The following is a 15,762-nucleotide window of genomic DNA, read 5'->3' on the forward strand; positions in this document are numbered from 1 at the left end:
TTTGCTCCCCTTTTGCCAAAAGTCGCACAGCAAAGGATTTCTTTTCGTTAAACAATACACGACAACACACCAGGTAGAAACACGTGGAGATGTGGCATTTGGAAATTAACCACAGCGGCCGAGGTTGCTGTACGCGTTGAAACTGGAAGCAGGGGCTTCGATTACAAATAACACATCGGGAACTTTCCGCACAAAGAACATATGTGGTAAGTCTGCCGTAGTCATTTGAACCTCTCGACGCATCGGACACCTTCACCTGAACAAGGGTTCTTCAAAGGCAAACACGACGAAGATTGCTGGTGTAACAGAAGGTACAGTGGCGCGGGCATGCTGGAAAACATGTGATTCTATAATCGGTGCAAGCACACATCTGCGCTGGACAGTAGTCATAGCGGATGCCTGTGTGAGTATATTGCTGACAACGGCACGTGGCTTAAGGGGATACAATTTTCCAGAAAGACAACATAAGCTGTTCCGATGCCCCTGCAGACGACTGTGAACACAACACTCAGAACAAATGAATTGGCAGAAAAGACAAAATAACAATATAACACTTGACCGCGAACATGTGAGAGATGTCATCGACTAGCAGACAAAATTTGTGCATGCACTGCTCGTCAGTGTTGACAATGTCACGAGCGGAGCCACGGGCCTAAAAAGGAGAGAACCAAGTAACTCAGACAAATTTCGTTCCCTGACAAACACCATGCTTCTTAGTGAAGAAAGCAAACACAAACGAAAAAGGATGCGGAGAAACGGAGTCAAGCGACAAGCGGCCACACGCGCACTAGCAGCACAGAGACGTGTACTTTGCGCGGGGCTCCACGGCGGAAAGAAATCCAAAGTACTTCTCCAGGAAACTGAACACCATCTCTTGAGAGAACACACAGAACAGGAAGGATTGATTCCTAACAAACGGTGCCTTCGGAGGAGCATTCTAGTGTCAGAGTTGCGGCGGCTCTGTTGACTGTGTGACCGTAGGATAGTGCCGAAGATAGCGCAGACAAAAGGTTCCTGCCGTGATGCCGATCTGCTACCCAGACGATCTGGTCGCTTATTGCTACGGGATCCCCGCAGAAATGCCAGTTTTCCTTACCTTCTGCTCTGCGCCGAAGCACCCAAGGAGACGATCTGCTTCCTGGTTCTCTCCAAAAGTTGAAACTATTTGCAGACAGTTGAGCTTTTGCCTGCTGAAGTAGGCCTGAGCGTCCACGTGGCCAGTGGTCTGAGCCACACTACAGGAGCGACGGTCAGCGCTGCTTGGAAGTAGAGCACGAATATCGTTCACCATTGACAGAGAAAGAAGACGGGATAAATTGTAACCCCCAGCTTAAATCTTTGCATGTTCAAAAGCCCCCCTTTTTCGCCTATTGATTTTCCCAGGGGGGCATTGAGTGGCAAGTTGAACAGTTGGCCGAGGTTGAGGAAAGCGGCAAGCAACGTCATGGCAGCTGGCCGGGACAAGGCGGCCGGTAACGATCAGATGAATTATCAGAGAAATTATTCCGTCTGATGTAAATGTGTCAGTGAGGCACGTGGTGCATCTGTGGGTACATTGGTTTGATGATTGATAGAACACAGAGGAACCACTACTGCTGCTTAACGCAGAACATAGAGCCACTAGCCGTACTCAATTTGAAACATTTTCTGTTGGGCTGGCGGAGACGATGAGGTCTTTACCAGTTGAGCTATGTTGTCTGGGATGTGCAGAAGTCAACTGGGTTACGGAAAAAAGCATCCGGGATATTATCTCCATCTCCCGCTGTTCCGCATTCGCCAATTCACAGCCTGAGGGATATTCTACTGGATTTCAAAGCTAGCAGGACGGAAACAATCATCTGTGCCGCTGTTAGCCCAACACGGTTATGATATGATATGCTGAACTGCCGGAAGGTGAATCAACTGTCACACTCAGACCGTTGAGCGGGTGCCTGATCGAACAGACTGTATCACGGGTTCGCCTTTTCAGGGGAGCACAATAGAAACTCCTGAAAAGACCTTCAGAGCTCTTAAAACTAGTTCCAATTAACATGTGCGAATATTTATTCTTGTAGCGCCTCCGTTGCCCCGCAACTAAACGGCCCACTTCACCGGCCATGACCGGTCGTCAGGTTTCGCGAGGCTGGTTATTGCGTCTGTGCTTTTACAGTATTCATCGGAGGTGTCTGATCGAAAAGGATCGGGTTCCTGAAATAGCTTCTGGCACGTAAAGTTGCTAAAATCGAATCACCAGGGACAGTCAATCGAGATGTGCGTGATGCGTTGCATCAAGCAACCGATCCGACAATGAGTTGCGACAAGTGCCATCGAGACTGTAGGACGGTGTGCTGTAAACGAAAGAGACATACGGTCCCTGCCAGCAAAGGCTTTACTGATGTGGAAAGCCTTGGTGCGGAACTGCTCGCATCGGGTCACAAGACCAACTGAGCGGAAGAAACTGTCTTTCCTAAAGAGCGAGGAAGTGTGAGTATCCAAGGCGACGCAGCAGAAATATTTGCGCAAGCATTGTTCAGCCACTATATACGCCAGCATCCCACTTGTAGTAGGAGAGATATGAAGAACTGGGATTTCCTGCATGGTAGTGAATCCGTTATTTGCCAAGAAACTTCTTTCATGCTACAACTGGCAGAACGTATCTATAGCAGCGGGGAGCATTTGGGGGCACTCCCGGTGCGCTGATCCGAAAAGCGGCCACTCTTCTACCAAATGACGCAAGAAGGGCCTCAGTCAGGGATCTAAAATAAGCCTTCCTTGGAAGCAACTGGTAGGAGACCCTCACCTCAGAGGCGGCAGCATTTGCACACGCATAATTCTCTACAGGTTCGCTGTACAGAAGAGCCAGTGAAAGCTGTGTGTCATTTGGAGGCACATATCCCTTCGACAACTGCTTGCAGGGGCGGATAATCTGGACTGGCGTTATCCACTTTTTTCCCGTTATCGTTCGCGCACATGGACTGCCTTCACTCCGTAAAGCTGCTTCCGAAACAAACAAACCAGCAAGACACAAACTGACAATGCATCTGGCGCCTCTGCTGCGTTGGCTTTCCGCTTTTCCATCCCGCGGAAGGTGATAGACAAAACGCCCTAAGAACTCACCGCCTCCGAGGTTTTTCATTCGGCGACCATCTTTAGTCGACATTCAGTGAATGGGCTCTCTCTGCAATGCGCTCACCCGCAAACACCGGTGAAAAAAGGTCCCACTGGATCTACTTCGGATCTTTCCGGAGGAGATGCAGTGCCTTCGACAATTCTAAAGAACGATGCTCACGAGAGAAAACGCAGAATCATTTTCGGATTTTCGTGTGCCACATTTCTTTGGTTTTGAAGGCACTGCATGGCACTGTTCCAAACACAGCTCTTGGCGTCGGTGTCTTGCCAACACGCTGCGCGAAAGGCGTCACTTGTCTTGCTCTATTCTTCGAGCGACTCCCGCAGGTTGTTCCGACGTGGTATGGATATAGCCGCACTCCGATTTTGGTTTTTTCTGCTTCTTTTCTCTATCCTGGATACTTTCTTCAAGCCCACGGAAGCTACGTCCCAAGAGCCGGTGCGTCGCTGTCGCGAGTCATTTGTCGTCACGCGACACCGTCAGCTTGAACAGACGGTCCGCCCCTCCGCATTTGTCATTGAATCGGAAGCGTTTCACCAGCTGTGGCTTTCGCAAAATCGAAAACAATTGGCTTCTAGGCCAGCCAGAAAGTCGCCGAGACAAAGCGATTTTCTGTGAATCTGGTTTCCCAAGAGTCCTCTTCGTTTTTTTTTCAGCTACTCAAGATGCCAGCTCGACAGGAGTTTGTTTCCCTAACCTTAGTTTGTCTCACCGCCGACGATCGACATTTCCGGACCTGATTGCATCCACATCTATGAACTGAACCTTTTAACGGCCACCGTACGCGATGTGTTGGCGGCTGCGTGAGCTGCGTTGCTTCGCTCCTGACTCACTTTCTCGACAAGAGTACCAGCTATGGCGAAGCGAATCACGCTACTCCACCGTGGCGGTTCTCGACATAGCCGTATTAACTTTTCCCGTTGCTGCAGCCTTCAACGAATAGCAGTCTGCCGTTAATTGTGTTGTGCTTCATACATCAGTGACACCGCACACGGTGCCGAACCCCTTTTTGTATCGTCTGTTCGTCCTTTTCGTACATCGTTCCCGGCTTTTTTCTTTCGCTTCAAAGACCTTCTGGTCTTAACAGTTGTGCACGCCAGCGTTTTGTGCGTTGTTTCTTGATTGAAAGGTGCGTGTCATGCATCCTGCTGCATGGTCGCTCTCTGAAACTAGTCTCTGGCTTCGTATGGCGTGTTGCCGGTGTCTGCGACCTTACCAGGCGTCTGTTCCGCGACCTGCCTCCTTTCCCCTTCACTACCATTTGTAAAGTTCTTTCGAATCTTATGTTAGATGTCGGCAAAATGGCTCCAAACTCTCACTTGCTTCCTTCTCGCCCGAGTGCCGCCCAGCGCTCGTTACCGTCTTCAGTGCCAGGAAGTCGGAAACAGAGTGAGGGCTCAAACTCGGAAGCAGACAGTGCACTCCCGTGTAGCGCCTCGCACACCACGTCGGATTCGACATCTTTGTTTCGACACGCGGCCATGTTTTCTCCCGGCGATATCATATGGGTTCCTTCGGCTTCTGAGGGGTATTCAACAGCGGTCTGCACTTCCCTCAACGTCGCCCAAGACACACTGACGGCAAACTTGCATCCGGCGGCGGCCCAGCACTCTGCTTTGGCTCGCGAAACTCTTTTGCGTCTGTCCCCTGGTTTCTACAACTCCTCGTGCACCACGGCTTCTCCGGAGGTTAGGAGTGCGCATGCGCCGCCGGAAGCCAGACTTTCCACGTCAGACGGTCCTGCGAGTCCATCCGTCTCCGACTCTCCACGCAACGCAGACGCAGAGGACAATCCCTACACTTTGGAAGTATCTGCTGAGGGGTTTGCGCCGCCTTCTGTTGGACACGCACTAACAAAGACTGAAGACAGCGAGTCGACGGTCTCCGGTCCTTCTCCCGCGCGACTGGGACCAACGGTCACCGTACCCCTGTCTGACTGTTGGCCGTACCAACCTTCACCGTTGCCTCCGGCTCAGGCGCCTGAGGATGCATCTGCGCTGGACAATCTGTCTTCACCGTCGATTCTCGAACTCCTCGAGCACCGCTTTCTGCGGAAGCAAATTTACACGAATGCCGCTCACGTGCTGCTCGCGCTGAACCCGTACACTCCGCTCCCGGAGCTTTACAACCAAGACGTGATTGAGGTGTACAGCCACTGGAAGAGCAACAGCGCGGCAACTGCGGCAGCTTCTCTCCAGCCGTCCACAGCTGCTCTCTTGGGTTTGGTGGACGGCAAGAAGGGACAGACGAACGCTGTATCTTCCTTCCACGGGTCTCCCTTTCCTCCGCCTCACCCGTTTGCGGTGGCGGAAGATGCGCACCGGCGGCTGCGGGGCGAGCTGCGGAATCAAACGATCATTGTGAGTGGCGAGAGTGGCGCCGGGAAGACCGAGACAAGTAAAATCATCATGCTCTACTTGACACAAGTCGGCATTTTGCCGCAGTCGAACTCGGGAAGCGGCGCAGCTGGAACCCCGTCGGCTTTTGCGTTGCCGGCGCTACCCCAGTCTCGACAGCAGAGAGAGCGGGCAGTGGCTGCCCTCCTGGGGGAAGGTGGGAAGAGCCAGACGCAGAGTCAAATGACCAATTTGCAGCAGAAAATCTTGAGCTGCAACCCGGTTCTCGAGGCCTTCTGCAACGCCACCACAAGAAGAAACGTCAACAGCAGTCGCGTCGGCAGACTCACGCTCCTTCACTTCGACACCGTCGGCCTCCTCAGAGGGGCCAGCATCAAGTCCTACCTCCTTGAAAGCGCACGCGTCTCCGCGCATGCTTTCGGGGAAAGAAACTACCACGTCTTTTACCAGGTTTTGAGAGGTAATGCCGCCTGCAGACAGAGAGCTCGAGAGTGAAGACTCAGAGGAAGGAAAAAAGGTAGCAGGGGACGCCAAGAGAGGATACAGATATGCGCAAGTGACGACCGAACGATCCTTTTTCTTCTTGGTGCCCGTCCAGTTTCACCTTCTTGGCTGCCCTTCCACTGTTTTTTCCTCTTAATCCCCTCAGCTTTTCCTCTCTCTCTCTCTACCCCGTTCCTTTCCCCTTCCCACCCTTCTTTTTTCCCTCTTTTTCTCTGCTTTTTAGGTTGCAGTCCAGAGGACTTAGCTCGGCGTCGGCTGACACGGAACTGCGGGGTCTACGGACTCCTTCGGCCCACGGAATCTCGTCAGCAGCGGAGCGTGAAGGGAACGCTTCGTCTGGGGATCCAACACACTTCGAGGCGGCAGGCGCATGCAGAGGACTCCGAGTGTGCGCCCGAGAGAGACGGCGAGAGTGACTCACTGCGTCCGTCGAAGGAGGAAGTTGCGCGAGACGAGGCGAACTTCGTTGCGCTGATTCACGCGTTGCATACGACGCGTTTCTCTGAGCGTCAAATCAACGAAATTCTCGACATTCTCGCCGGGCTTCTCCACCTCTCCAACGTCTCGTACCGGGAGGGTCCGCCTCTGAAGGCTGGAGACACTCACTCCCTGGCGCTGACGCCAGACAGTGAAGGCGACGACGGCCTCGAAAGTGGCGGGGAGAAGCGCGAAGACGCTGGGGAGGCGCATTCGCAGTCAGAGGGTTTGCATGCAGACGCGCGCGACAGCCGGGCGGGACGCGCGCTAAGAGCCGCGGCCGAGCTTTTTCAGATCGAGGAAAACAAGATCGAAGAAGTTCTGCGGTGGGAGGTTCTCCGTACGCGGCACGACGTCGTGCGAAAGGAACGAAGAGAGAAACAGGCGACTGCAGCCAGAGACGCGCTTGTGAAATTCATCTACAAAAAACTCGTCGCCTTCATTCTCGAGGAACTGAACCGCAACGTCCGCAAGTGCGCCAAGGAAGAGACAGATGCCGGCAGGCGTCGCGAAGGCAGTGACTCAGAAGACAGCAGCGACGAAGAAGACAGTCCGAGTATCCCCGAAGCCTTCATTGGAAGTAAGGCACCGGTGACGGGCAACTGCGAGAGAAGCGCACAAAGACATCGATTCACTTTCTCTCGTTGTCGTAGGGCTTCGGAGAGGTTGTGTTTCTGCTTTTCGCACTTTGTGACATTCTTTGTGTAACTCATGTCAGCACTTGCAGACTCCGGTGGCTCTGATCTCTCTGTCACACCTCGTCTTTTGCCCGACTCTTTGCTTTCCCTTTGTCAAGACCTTCTTCTCTAGCCGTCCTACCTTCCCAGTTGTGTGGAACGATTGTTTGGAGACACCAGCTGCATGCCCAGAGTCAACTAGAAAATACACTTTCTGTGTCAGCTGCGCTCTTCACGTTGCCAGTGTCGACTCTCTCCCTGTTGTTTAGTGCCGTTTTCTTCTTCAGCCCAAACGTCTCTCGAGTCTGTTTGTCTGCCCTAGTCGCACTTTGCCTGTTTGCACAGAAGACCGCCGACGTTTCCGTGTTTCTCCACCCGTGGGTTTCTGCCGAGTCTTCGCTGAACTTTCGTCCTCACTCGCGTCCTTTTCTTGTGCCCTTCTCTCCAGTTTTGGATATCTACGGCTTCGAGTGCGTGGACGGTTCGAATGGCTTCGACCAGTTGTGCATCAACTACGCGAACGAGCGCCAGCAGGAATTGTTTATTCAGAAGGTGCTGTACGAGGAGTTGCGACTGTACGCGCGCGAAGGCATCATCTGCTGCAGTGACGTCGCTGTCTCCGCGCCCTCCGCCAGTCCCCTGCTCGCTGTCCCTGCCCCAAGCACTCCCCGGGGGGTCTCGACAGTCTCCCAGGGCTGCGCTGCTGCTCGTTCGCCGCGAAGAGTGACACACCCAGTGACCGGAGCCTCGAAACGCGAAGGCATTTCGTCCAACTCGCGGTTGATGTCTGCCTTCGTCGCGTCGCCTTCCCCGGAGCTGGGGGCATCTCCTTTGGGCTCTACGGGCTCCGAGGGCCTTGCGGGCGCGCGAGGCTTCGACAACACTCTGCAGCTTCTCCACCTCACGGCTTCGATGCTTCCCGACCGCTCTCTCCTTCTCGCCTATCTCCACGAGGGGATGTTCCGGCGCCTCGACGACAACAGTCGCCTGAAGGCGCAGGGCCAGCAGAGAACCGACGCGCACTTCTGGAGGGACTTCTTCCTTTTTTGCCGACAGCAGCAGCTCTCTCATATCTCTGGGAAAGCCGGAGAGAAGAGCGCAGCGGCTGCGGCCCCAATCTTGTTCAAACTCAAGGGTGGGGCCGGCGCGGCGGCCGCCTTCGCGGCGGCGACGGCTGGAGGCGCCGAGAGAGGCAGAGATCACTCGGGAGTCGGTGCCGAGTTCTTGAGAAGGAAGCAAGAGTACGAAGAAGCCGAGGAAGGCCTTGTCAGTGCAGGGAAGGTCCTGCCTCACCTTGCAGATGGATCTGCGGCCGCGAACAAACTTGAAGAAGGCATTTTCGTCGTGCGACACTTTGCTGGTCTTGTCCAATACCGAGTCGACGGGTGGCTAGATCGAAACAACGACAAGGTGCGCTGGAGAAAAAGTGCATTCAAATGCCAGGAGAGGAAAGCCCACACATGTCGGAAACGATGGTCTCTCATTCTGTTGCGTCTTCTGGTTCTCTTTCCTCTTGTCTCATTCTGCCTCGGGGCGCTACCTGCTCAGCGGCAGGCGTGAAGTTTGCCTCTGCGCTGGTGTTCCCCGTGGAGCTTCTCTTCTCTTGATCCTTATGTGTCTCCCAGAGCCCTGCACGTTTGTTTTTTCGAAACGACTTGGAATGCCCGTTTCCCCTTTTTCACCTTTGGTTCTCGACAGCCAGCGCCGTGTACGGACCTACATGGTCATGGGAGAAGTGCGTTTTTGCGGTAGCATGCTGCAGCCACTGCCTGCGTGGAGGTGCTGCCCGCGTGTGTCTCCATTTCTTCTTTAGGCAGAGACTTCAATCGAGACCCTCATCTCCTGCTCGAGCATGCGGACTCTGAGGCGCCTGTCTCTCTCCGACGCAAACGGAGCGTCCATCCCTGGGGCTCTCGGCGACCCGCCTGTCTCTCCCGCGGTCTTGTCGCCGCTTCACGGCCCGGCGGGGGCTGTCTCGGGGCGCGAGTCCTCCGGAGTCCATGCGCTGGTCGGCGGGAACAAAGGTCACTTTTCTTCTCTCAGTCGCATGTTCATCAACGATTTGCGGCAGCTCATGACGCAGCTGCAAAGCAGCTCGATGCATCTCCACTTCATTCGCTGCTTCGTCCCGAATGCCAAGATGCTTCCGCTCACCTTCGATCGTCTTCTGCTCCTTCGACAGGTAGAAGACAAAGTTCACACAGACTCTACAACCGTGACAAACCAACAGGATTCAAGGGTGGGGGTTTACAGTCTCTCGCAGGACTGCCGAGGCAGTTTATGCATGCCGATTGAGGGTGAAAGAAGGAAAAGGAGCAGACGCACGACAGCGCTTTCTTCGTGTTCAGGGGTCTTCAGTGTCCAAAGAGATTCAGACGAATGAAACAACGCAGAGAATCAAGCGACGTTCAGACGTTCCACTGGATGCAATGCAGTGCACTCTGTGTTGTCTCGAGAAACTCAAGTTTCGTTGCATGTGTGTTTAAATGAAGGAAAACCGAGGCTCCCAGAACGCAGAGTTTCGCGTTTTTCCGAGTGTTCCAAAATGCACGTCAAAGAAACGGTGGGCGTTTGCGAAGAGACCATGTCCGCACCTTCGCAGTGCGTTTCGGTTTCCTGTGTCATTCTGTCTTCTCCCATTGCGTTTTAACCCCACCAAAACGCGAGGCAGACAGGCGTTTTTCTGCCTCGGTTTCCTCTACTTCTGCATGAATGCCGGTCCAGGCGCTTTGGCTTCCATGCGAATCTAACGCGCACGCCTCTCTTTGCTTTTCAGCTGCAACAATCCGGATCCATGGCACTCGTCCAGATTCTCCACCGGGGCTTTCCTCACCGCTTGCCACTGAAGGCGACAGCGGCCGCATTCAAGGAGCAGCTCGCGCGTTGCGTAGAGAAAGTGAAAAGTCAAACGACAGACCCTGAGACGCAGCGGCGCCTAGCCGCCCTGGACGTCCAGCACATTCCTGACGGAAGACTGCGTAAGCGCCAAGAGGAAGCGTTCACCTTCTCCGTAAACCGCACACTGGAACTCGCACTGGTGATAACAATGTCCTCTCGCGGGTGGAGACAGACGCTTTTCAAAAGACATCTCGTGCTCGACGAGGGAGTACCTGCGCCTCCCGAAACAGAGCAGCGAGGCATGCCCCAGAAGGTTGAACGGTGACTGCCTGATTCTGCATGTGTGGAACTCAGAAAAACGATTCAACCCTCCGAAACGCGTGGAGATGGCTTGCTTGTGCTCGAGTTTTAGCACACAGGTCTGGGTGTGTGTGGCGACCAAAGTAAACGTTTCTTGGGCTTGCTGTTGTGAGGTAGAAGCTCTCGTCGGCCTGATCCGTCCTCGATGTGTCTCTTTCCTCTATCTCGTCCCACCGCTCCCTCCCTGTTCCTTCTCTTCTTTCGCCGTCCATTTCCTCTATTTTCGGTCGTCTTTCCCTTTTTCCTCAGAACGCCTCGTTTCCCCCGTTCACTTTTTGGCGTTCTTCTGACAGTCTGTTCTAACCTCCCACTCTCCTGGCCGTTCCAAAGCTTTAATGCCCCTTTTTCTCGACCCTGAACTCCCGGCTTTTCAACCGTCCATCCCCCGTCTCCTTCATTTCCCGTCCCCTTCATTTCCCGTCTCCTTCATTTCCCGTCTCCTGTCCCTCTGTTTTTTCAGTGGCGGCGACGCTGTCTCAGCTGCCAGCGTGTTCTGCGGGTTCGCACTGTTGCGGTACGTCCTTGGTGTGTTTCAAGGCCCATGCGTACCCGGCAGCATCTGCGTTGCTGCGCAATCCTGGGTCTCTTTTCTCCTCGCCTCCGCCTCTGCTGCAGCTCTTGTCAGAGGTGAATCGGCGACGGTGGCGCGTGGCGGGTCTGGTGATATCGGGGCGAATTCACCGCGTTCTGTTGTGGCTCCAGCGGCGCGTGCAGCTGCTCCGTCGCCTGAAGGAAGAGGCGGCACAGTTGGCTGTTCGCGTCATTCTCTTGCGGCGCGTGATCCTCGCACCTCTGCGCCAGAAGGTTCGGAGACGCGCGCGGCTCCGGCAAGGCTTCAAGGCGCTTCAGCAGCTCGTCCTGCGTGTAGGCCTCTCGCGGTGGAGACAGAATTGCCGGCGGTGGGCGCAGGCCGAGGCGTCACTCGCGTCTCTCGCCGCGCGGAAGGACCTGGAGGGTCGCGCACGGCGCGAAGCCCCCGCCGCCGAGGCCAAGTCGAAGCTCAAAGGGGCAAACTGTAAACCTTTGGTGTCGGGCGAAGCGCTGGCGTTGAACGACGGCCGGAGTGCTGAGGGACGCGGACCCGCTCGGGAAGCTGCCGAACTTCTGCGGCTCTCGAAGGAGACCTGGAAGTACGCCTGGAAAGCGGAGTTGTTCAACCTCGCGGGACCGAGGAGTTTGAAGAGAATGGGCGAAACTGCGCTCATATCCGAACGTTTGGTCCTCTTCAGTGGAGTCGGCTTGTTCTTGCTCGAGTTGACGCTCGTCGACAGGGGGCAGAGAGCAGGGTTCGAGCAGAAACCGGCGACGCACGGGGCAGAAGACGAGCCGGTCGCAGCGGAACTCGTGGAGACGCGGTGCTCGCGAATCGCTACAGGCCCTGGGGGAGCGCCGTGGGTCTCTTTGCCCCCGGGTGTGGCGCAAGTCACCTCGCCGCTGCAGCCAGCTCTGTCGTGCGTAGGGCAGCATACGCGGTACCCGGAGTTGTTCGTCGTCTCTGACTCTCGAGCACGGATCTTTCTGCTTCCGCTGTCTTGCCTCGCCAAACCTGCTAGTTCAGACGCAGGCCTGCGAGGTGCAGAACTCGGTTTTCGGTGCGCCGGTCCCGATGCCGCCCTTCCGTCTCTCTCGCCTTCGTCGCCTCTCGCAGGCCTCTTTGAAGGCGACCGACGCGAGACACAAAACCTTGCGCGGGGTGAGCATGGCGATGCGGAGTCCTCGCTGATGTTGCTGATGCGTCCCACAGACTCTGTGCCTCCCTCTCTCGGCCTCACGCTTCTTTCGCCTGCCTCGCCCTCTGGGGGGGCTGCGCGCGAGCGGGCAAGGGAGCCCTCGCGTCTGTCGGATTCGTCGCTGCCTCGCCCATCGCGTCTCGCTGGGCGAGAAGAGACGCGTAGAAAGCTGGAACCTCTTGGAGGCGGAAGAGGGTGCGGCGTCGAGCTTCCTTCAGCCTCAGGTTCGTCGCGGCTTCGCGACGGGTCTTCGAGCTCCGAAGAGTCGAGCGCTCCCTCCCTAGGTCGATCCTCTTCCTACGGGTCGCACTCGGTCGCCTCTTCTTTCTCCTCGGCGCCAGATCCCTCGCGAGGCCAGCCTTCGACGTCACTCCCCACCCTCACTCCCTCCGCGGCGTCGCCGTTCTCTCTCGGCGAGGGCGTGCGCCTGGGTGTGAATGGAGTGGGGGGGCTCGAGAGCCCGACAGCGAGCGCAGGCCTATCGCTGAGTCACGGAGCGATCAGTCCGGCTTCCTGTGCCTCCTTCGTGAATCCGTACCTCGCTAGGTTTCGCCGCCCCGCGCCTTTCCCGCCTTCCTTTTTCTCTCAGGCGGCGCTGACCGAGAGCGTGTGGACAGACGATGCGACGAACCACGTACCTCGCGTCTTCTGGTCGGCCTCATCAGCGGCGCCTCTTCTCCTCCCTGGAGGCGCGTGCCACCCGAACGCAACGGCGCCAGGCCGTTGGGTGCCTGCGGACCTTCTTCACTTGGCTGAGAGAGAGCAAGAGAAACTGGAGCGACAGCTGCGAGGTAAGAAATCCCGACCGAGCCAGTCGAGAGACTCCGACGTCGAGGTGTCTGTACGGCCTCTGCGAGTCCACTTTGCGTCTCCGAGCTCCACACACTACGTCCTCATTCTCTGTCACATCTCCGTCGTCGGCGACAAGTCCGAGGTCCACGTCGGCGGCATTCTCGCCCTAGTCCTGCTGAATCTCCTCACGCGCCTCCCAGAGGCGTGGGTCGAAATCGTTCCCGCTGAAAACGACGTTGGGATCTTGGCCCAGAAACACGAAGACACCCTCCCGGACCTCCTGTACACTCCATCGGCGACTGCCGCCTGTCAGACTGGGCAGACCGCCGCGGAAGACGATTCCAAGAGACCCGACACAGAAAAGCGGAAAACCGAGGCGGACACGGAGAGTCACACAGGACTGGAGAGAGGCAAGCAGAAGCCGCAGACTTCAGCGCCCTTCAGCTGCTCCTACCCCCGCATTATTAGCACGACAACTTTTGAGCCATTCGAAGGAGGCAGGAAATGGATCGTCGCTGGCCCGGGAGTCCTCGCAGTCGTTCAAGTCCTCCTGCCGCACCACTTGGTTGGGGAGGAAGTACGTGACGGAAGAGGCTCCGAAGGGGGCGCACAAGAGCGAACGAGAATGACGAGGGAACGAGAAATGCGCAAGAAAAGCGGTGGCTTTTTGGCAGGAACCGAACCCGTCAAAGCCGTGATGGAAGTGCTTTGGAACGCGAAGGAGATACAGGTAGGCGCAGAGTTTTTTTTGGCTGGGTTTGTCCGAAAATAGAAAACCAAGGGAATGTGGACGACGGCTGCGAGCGAAAAAAACGGATAGCAAATCAAAACACGGGGCGAAAACGTTTCGCGAAACACTCTAGCAACGGATCTTCAGGAGGCAGAAATCCACTTTTTGTCGACATGTATCGCGTAGTCACGTATCACAGAAGAGACGGGTGGTTCGTGCTTACTCTATTGCTCGTCCACCGTCAATCTGTAATTCTTGCATGGGAGCATGGCGTGTCTTGCCCAGGCAGAACATGCCACAGAACCGTTACAAAATCGCGTTCGAAAGATGAACGGTGAATTGTGTGAGCCATTGTCAAGAGGTATCCCTCTTTGAGATTTTCTGACTTCCCTTCGATTTGATGCAATTCGTGGCTCGTCGTCGCTCGTCTTGTCAATTTGCAGGCCGTCGCGAACTTGTATCCGCCTCTCTCTATTGCCGACACGTGGATCACCGGGTGTATGTACACGGCGTCACCGCTGTCGTCACTGCAAGCCATCGGACCGAGTCATCCGTTCTTTTACTTTGCCTCGGCCTTCTCCCCGTCTGAAAGTCGCTTTTTGTCTTCGCTTCAAGATGATATCCAGCATCTCCTGCTTCTATCCACCGCAAAGGGAGAGCTGCTTCTTCTTCGCTGGCTTGAGAAGAGGCAGGCACTGCAGTTACTGCAACGGAAACCTGTCGTACACTGTTCGTCGGAGTTTGGCGGTCAGAAACGGTTTCTTCGCCTGAGCTACAACCTAGGAGCGGACCAGCCAGCGTTCCCGGAGAAAGAGCGGGTCTTTTCTCTGCAGAATGATAGCGACGACAGATGGTGGAGTCAGCGAACTGCCGGAAGGACCGTTTTAAGAGTCAGTGCTCCTCACCCTCACTTGAAGAAACAACAGAGGGACGCGGGCCGTGGCAAATGCGACGACATGACAGAGACTGACAGAGGAGCCCCTCTTTCCCCTGCCGGAAGAGGGACGAAAAAATTGCCCGTCAGTACCCGCTGGTGCGAGGACGTGGCCGCAATCGGCATGCGCTCCGGGACGATCTTGAGGAAGGCGCCTCTGGTTCACCTCCCCGGAGTTTCCCGCGATACATGCAGAGACGGGGAGAGAAAACGATCTGGGCATGGCGGTTCCGACCACAGAATGGAAAGAGGAGACAGAATGTGTGAGAATGGGGACAGGAGCGATGCTGAACATCGGAGGACTGGAAGCAGGCGACAGATAGCGAAACACCGGAAAAATCAAGGGGAGTCGAGCTTTAGCGGGGATGACACCGATGCGGCCTCGCAAACGGACTACGGCTCCAGTGCGACAGAAAGCGACGAGGAAGAAAGTGATGGCATGCCAGAGACGCCACCAAAGTAAGTGTTCAGTCCCATCTCAGTACGTTTTCCGTGTTTTCACGTCTCGCAAGGAGTATCAAATAGTTCGCCTCATTAATGCAGTTCGTATGCTGTTGGACAGACCCGTGGGGACAAAGCTATTGTCTGCAGCACAAGGTATACTTGAAATACCATTGATGCCAAAATAATGGTGGACAGGACAAAAACGAAGGGGCACACCATGCCGTAGATTGGAGAGTGACGTTCAGAGAAACAAAAGAAACTCTCAACCAAACTTGCAGAACTGGATCTCTGCACTGTGTCTCTCAGCGGGCGCCCCCTCCGACTCCTTGCGTTCTCGCCGCTGGCTGGTGTGCAGGACACACTGGCTCTCATCGTAAGCGTCACTCGCTCACCTCAACAGCCCTCCCTTTCATTATGTCAGATGTTTGACTAGCAGTCCGCGACGTAGGGGGGTGAATACTAAGGAAGGTTCCTCGATGTCTCCATCAATGTCACGCATACTCGACGGTCCACTGACTCCCCTTGATCTCACCGTTCGCGCGCCTAGCTTTTGGCGACTGTCCGTACCGTGTATTTTGGTCCAGTTTAACTCTTCCGATTGCGTGTCTTGTGCTTTCGCAGAGAATTACGGACGCGGCGCAACCACAGCTGTCCTTGTTGGACGTGCGAAAGAGGCATCCCGAAGCATGGTCGCAGCTGGAAATGTAGGACATGGCATTTGGTGTCTCCTCTGTGGTAGACAGCAGTTGGAAATGCACAAAATCGTAACGTTTGTCTTATGAAAGTGCAGTCTTTCCTTAAAAGAGCTAC

At 55.4% G+C, this 15,762-nt stretch overlaps 1 protein-coding gene across 1 annotated transcript; it reads left to right on the top strand.

The window, feature by feature from the left end:
* Positions 1-4,590: 4,590 nt before the first annotated feature.
* TGME49_257470 (myosin J) lies at positions 4,591-15,660 on the top strand (the record flags this gene model as incomplete). The annotated part of the gene is made up of 9 exons (XM_002364940.1): positions 4,591-5,926; positions 6,194-7,027; positions 7,573-8,534; positions 8,938-9,306; positions 9,901-10,102; positions 10,783-13,574; positions 14,018-14,967; positions 15,259-15,325; positions 15,574-15,660. 9 exons carry the CDS (start codon positions 4,591-4,593, stop codon positions 15,658-15,660), a joined length of 7,599 nt encoding a protein of 2,532 aa, XP_002364981.1.
* Positions 15,661-15,762: the final 102 nt, after the last annotated feature.

Source organism: Toxoplasma gondii, chromosome VIIb, assembly GCF_000006565.2.
Source record: "Toxoplasma gondii ME49 chromosome VIIb, whole genome shotgun sequence".
Lineage (NCBI taxonomy): Eukaryota > Apicomplexa > Conoidasida > Eucoccidiorida > Sarcocystidae > Toxoplasma > Toxoplasma gondii.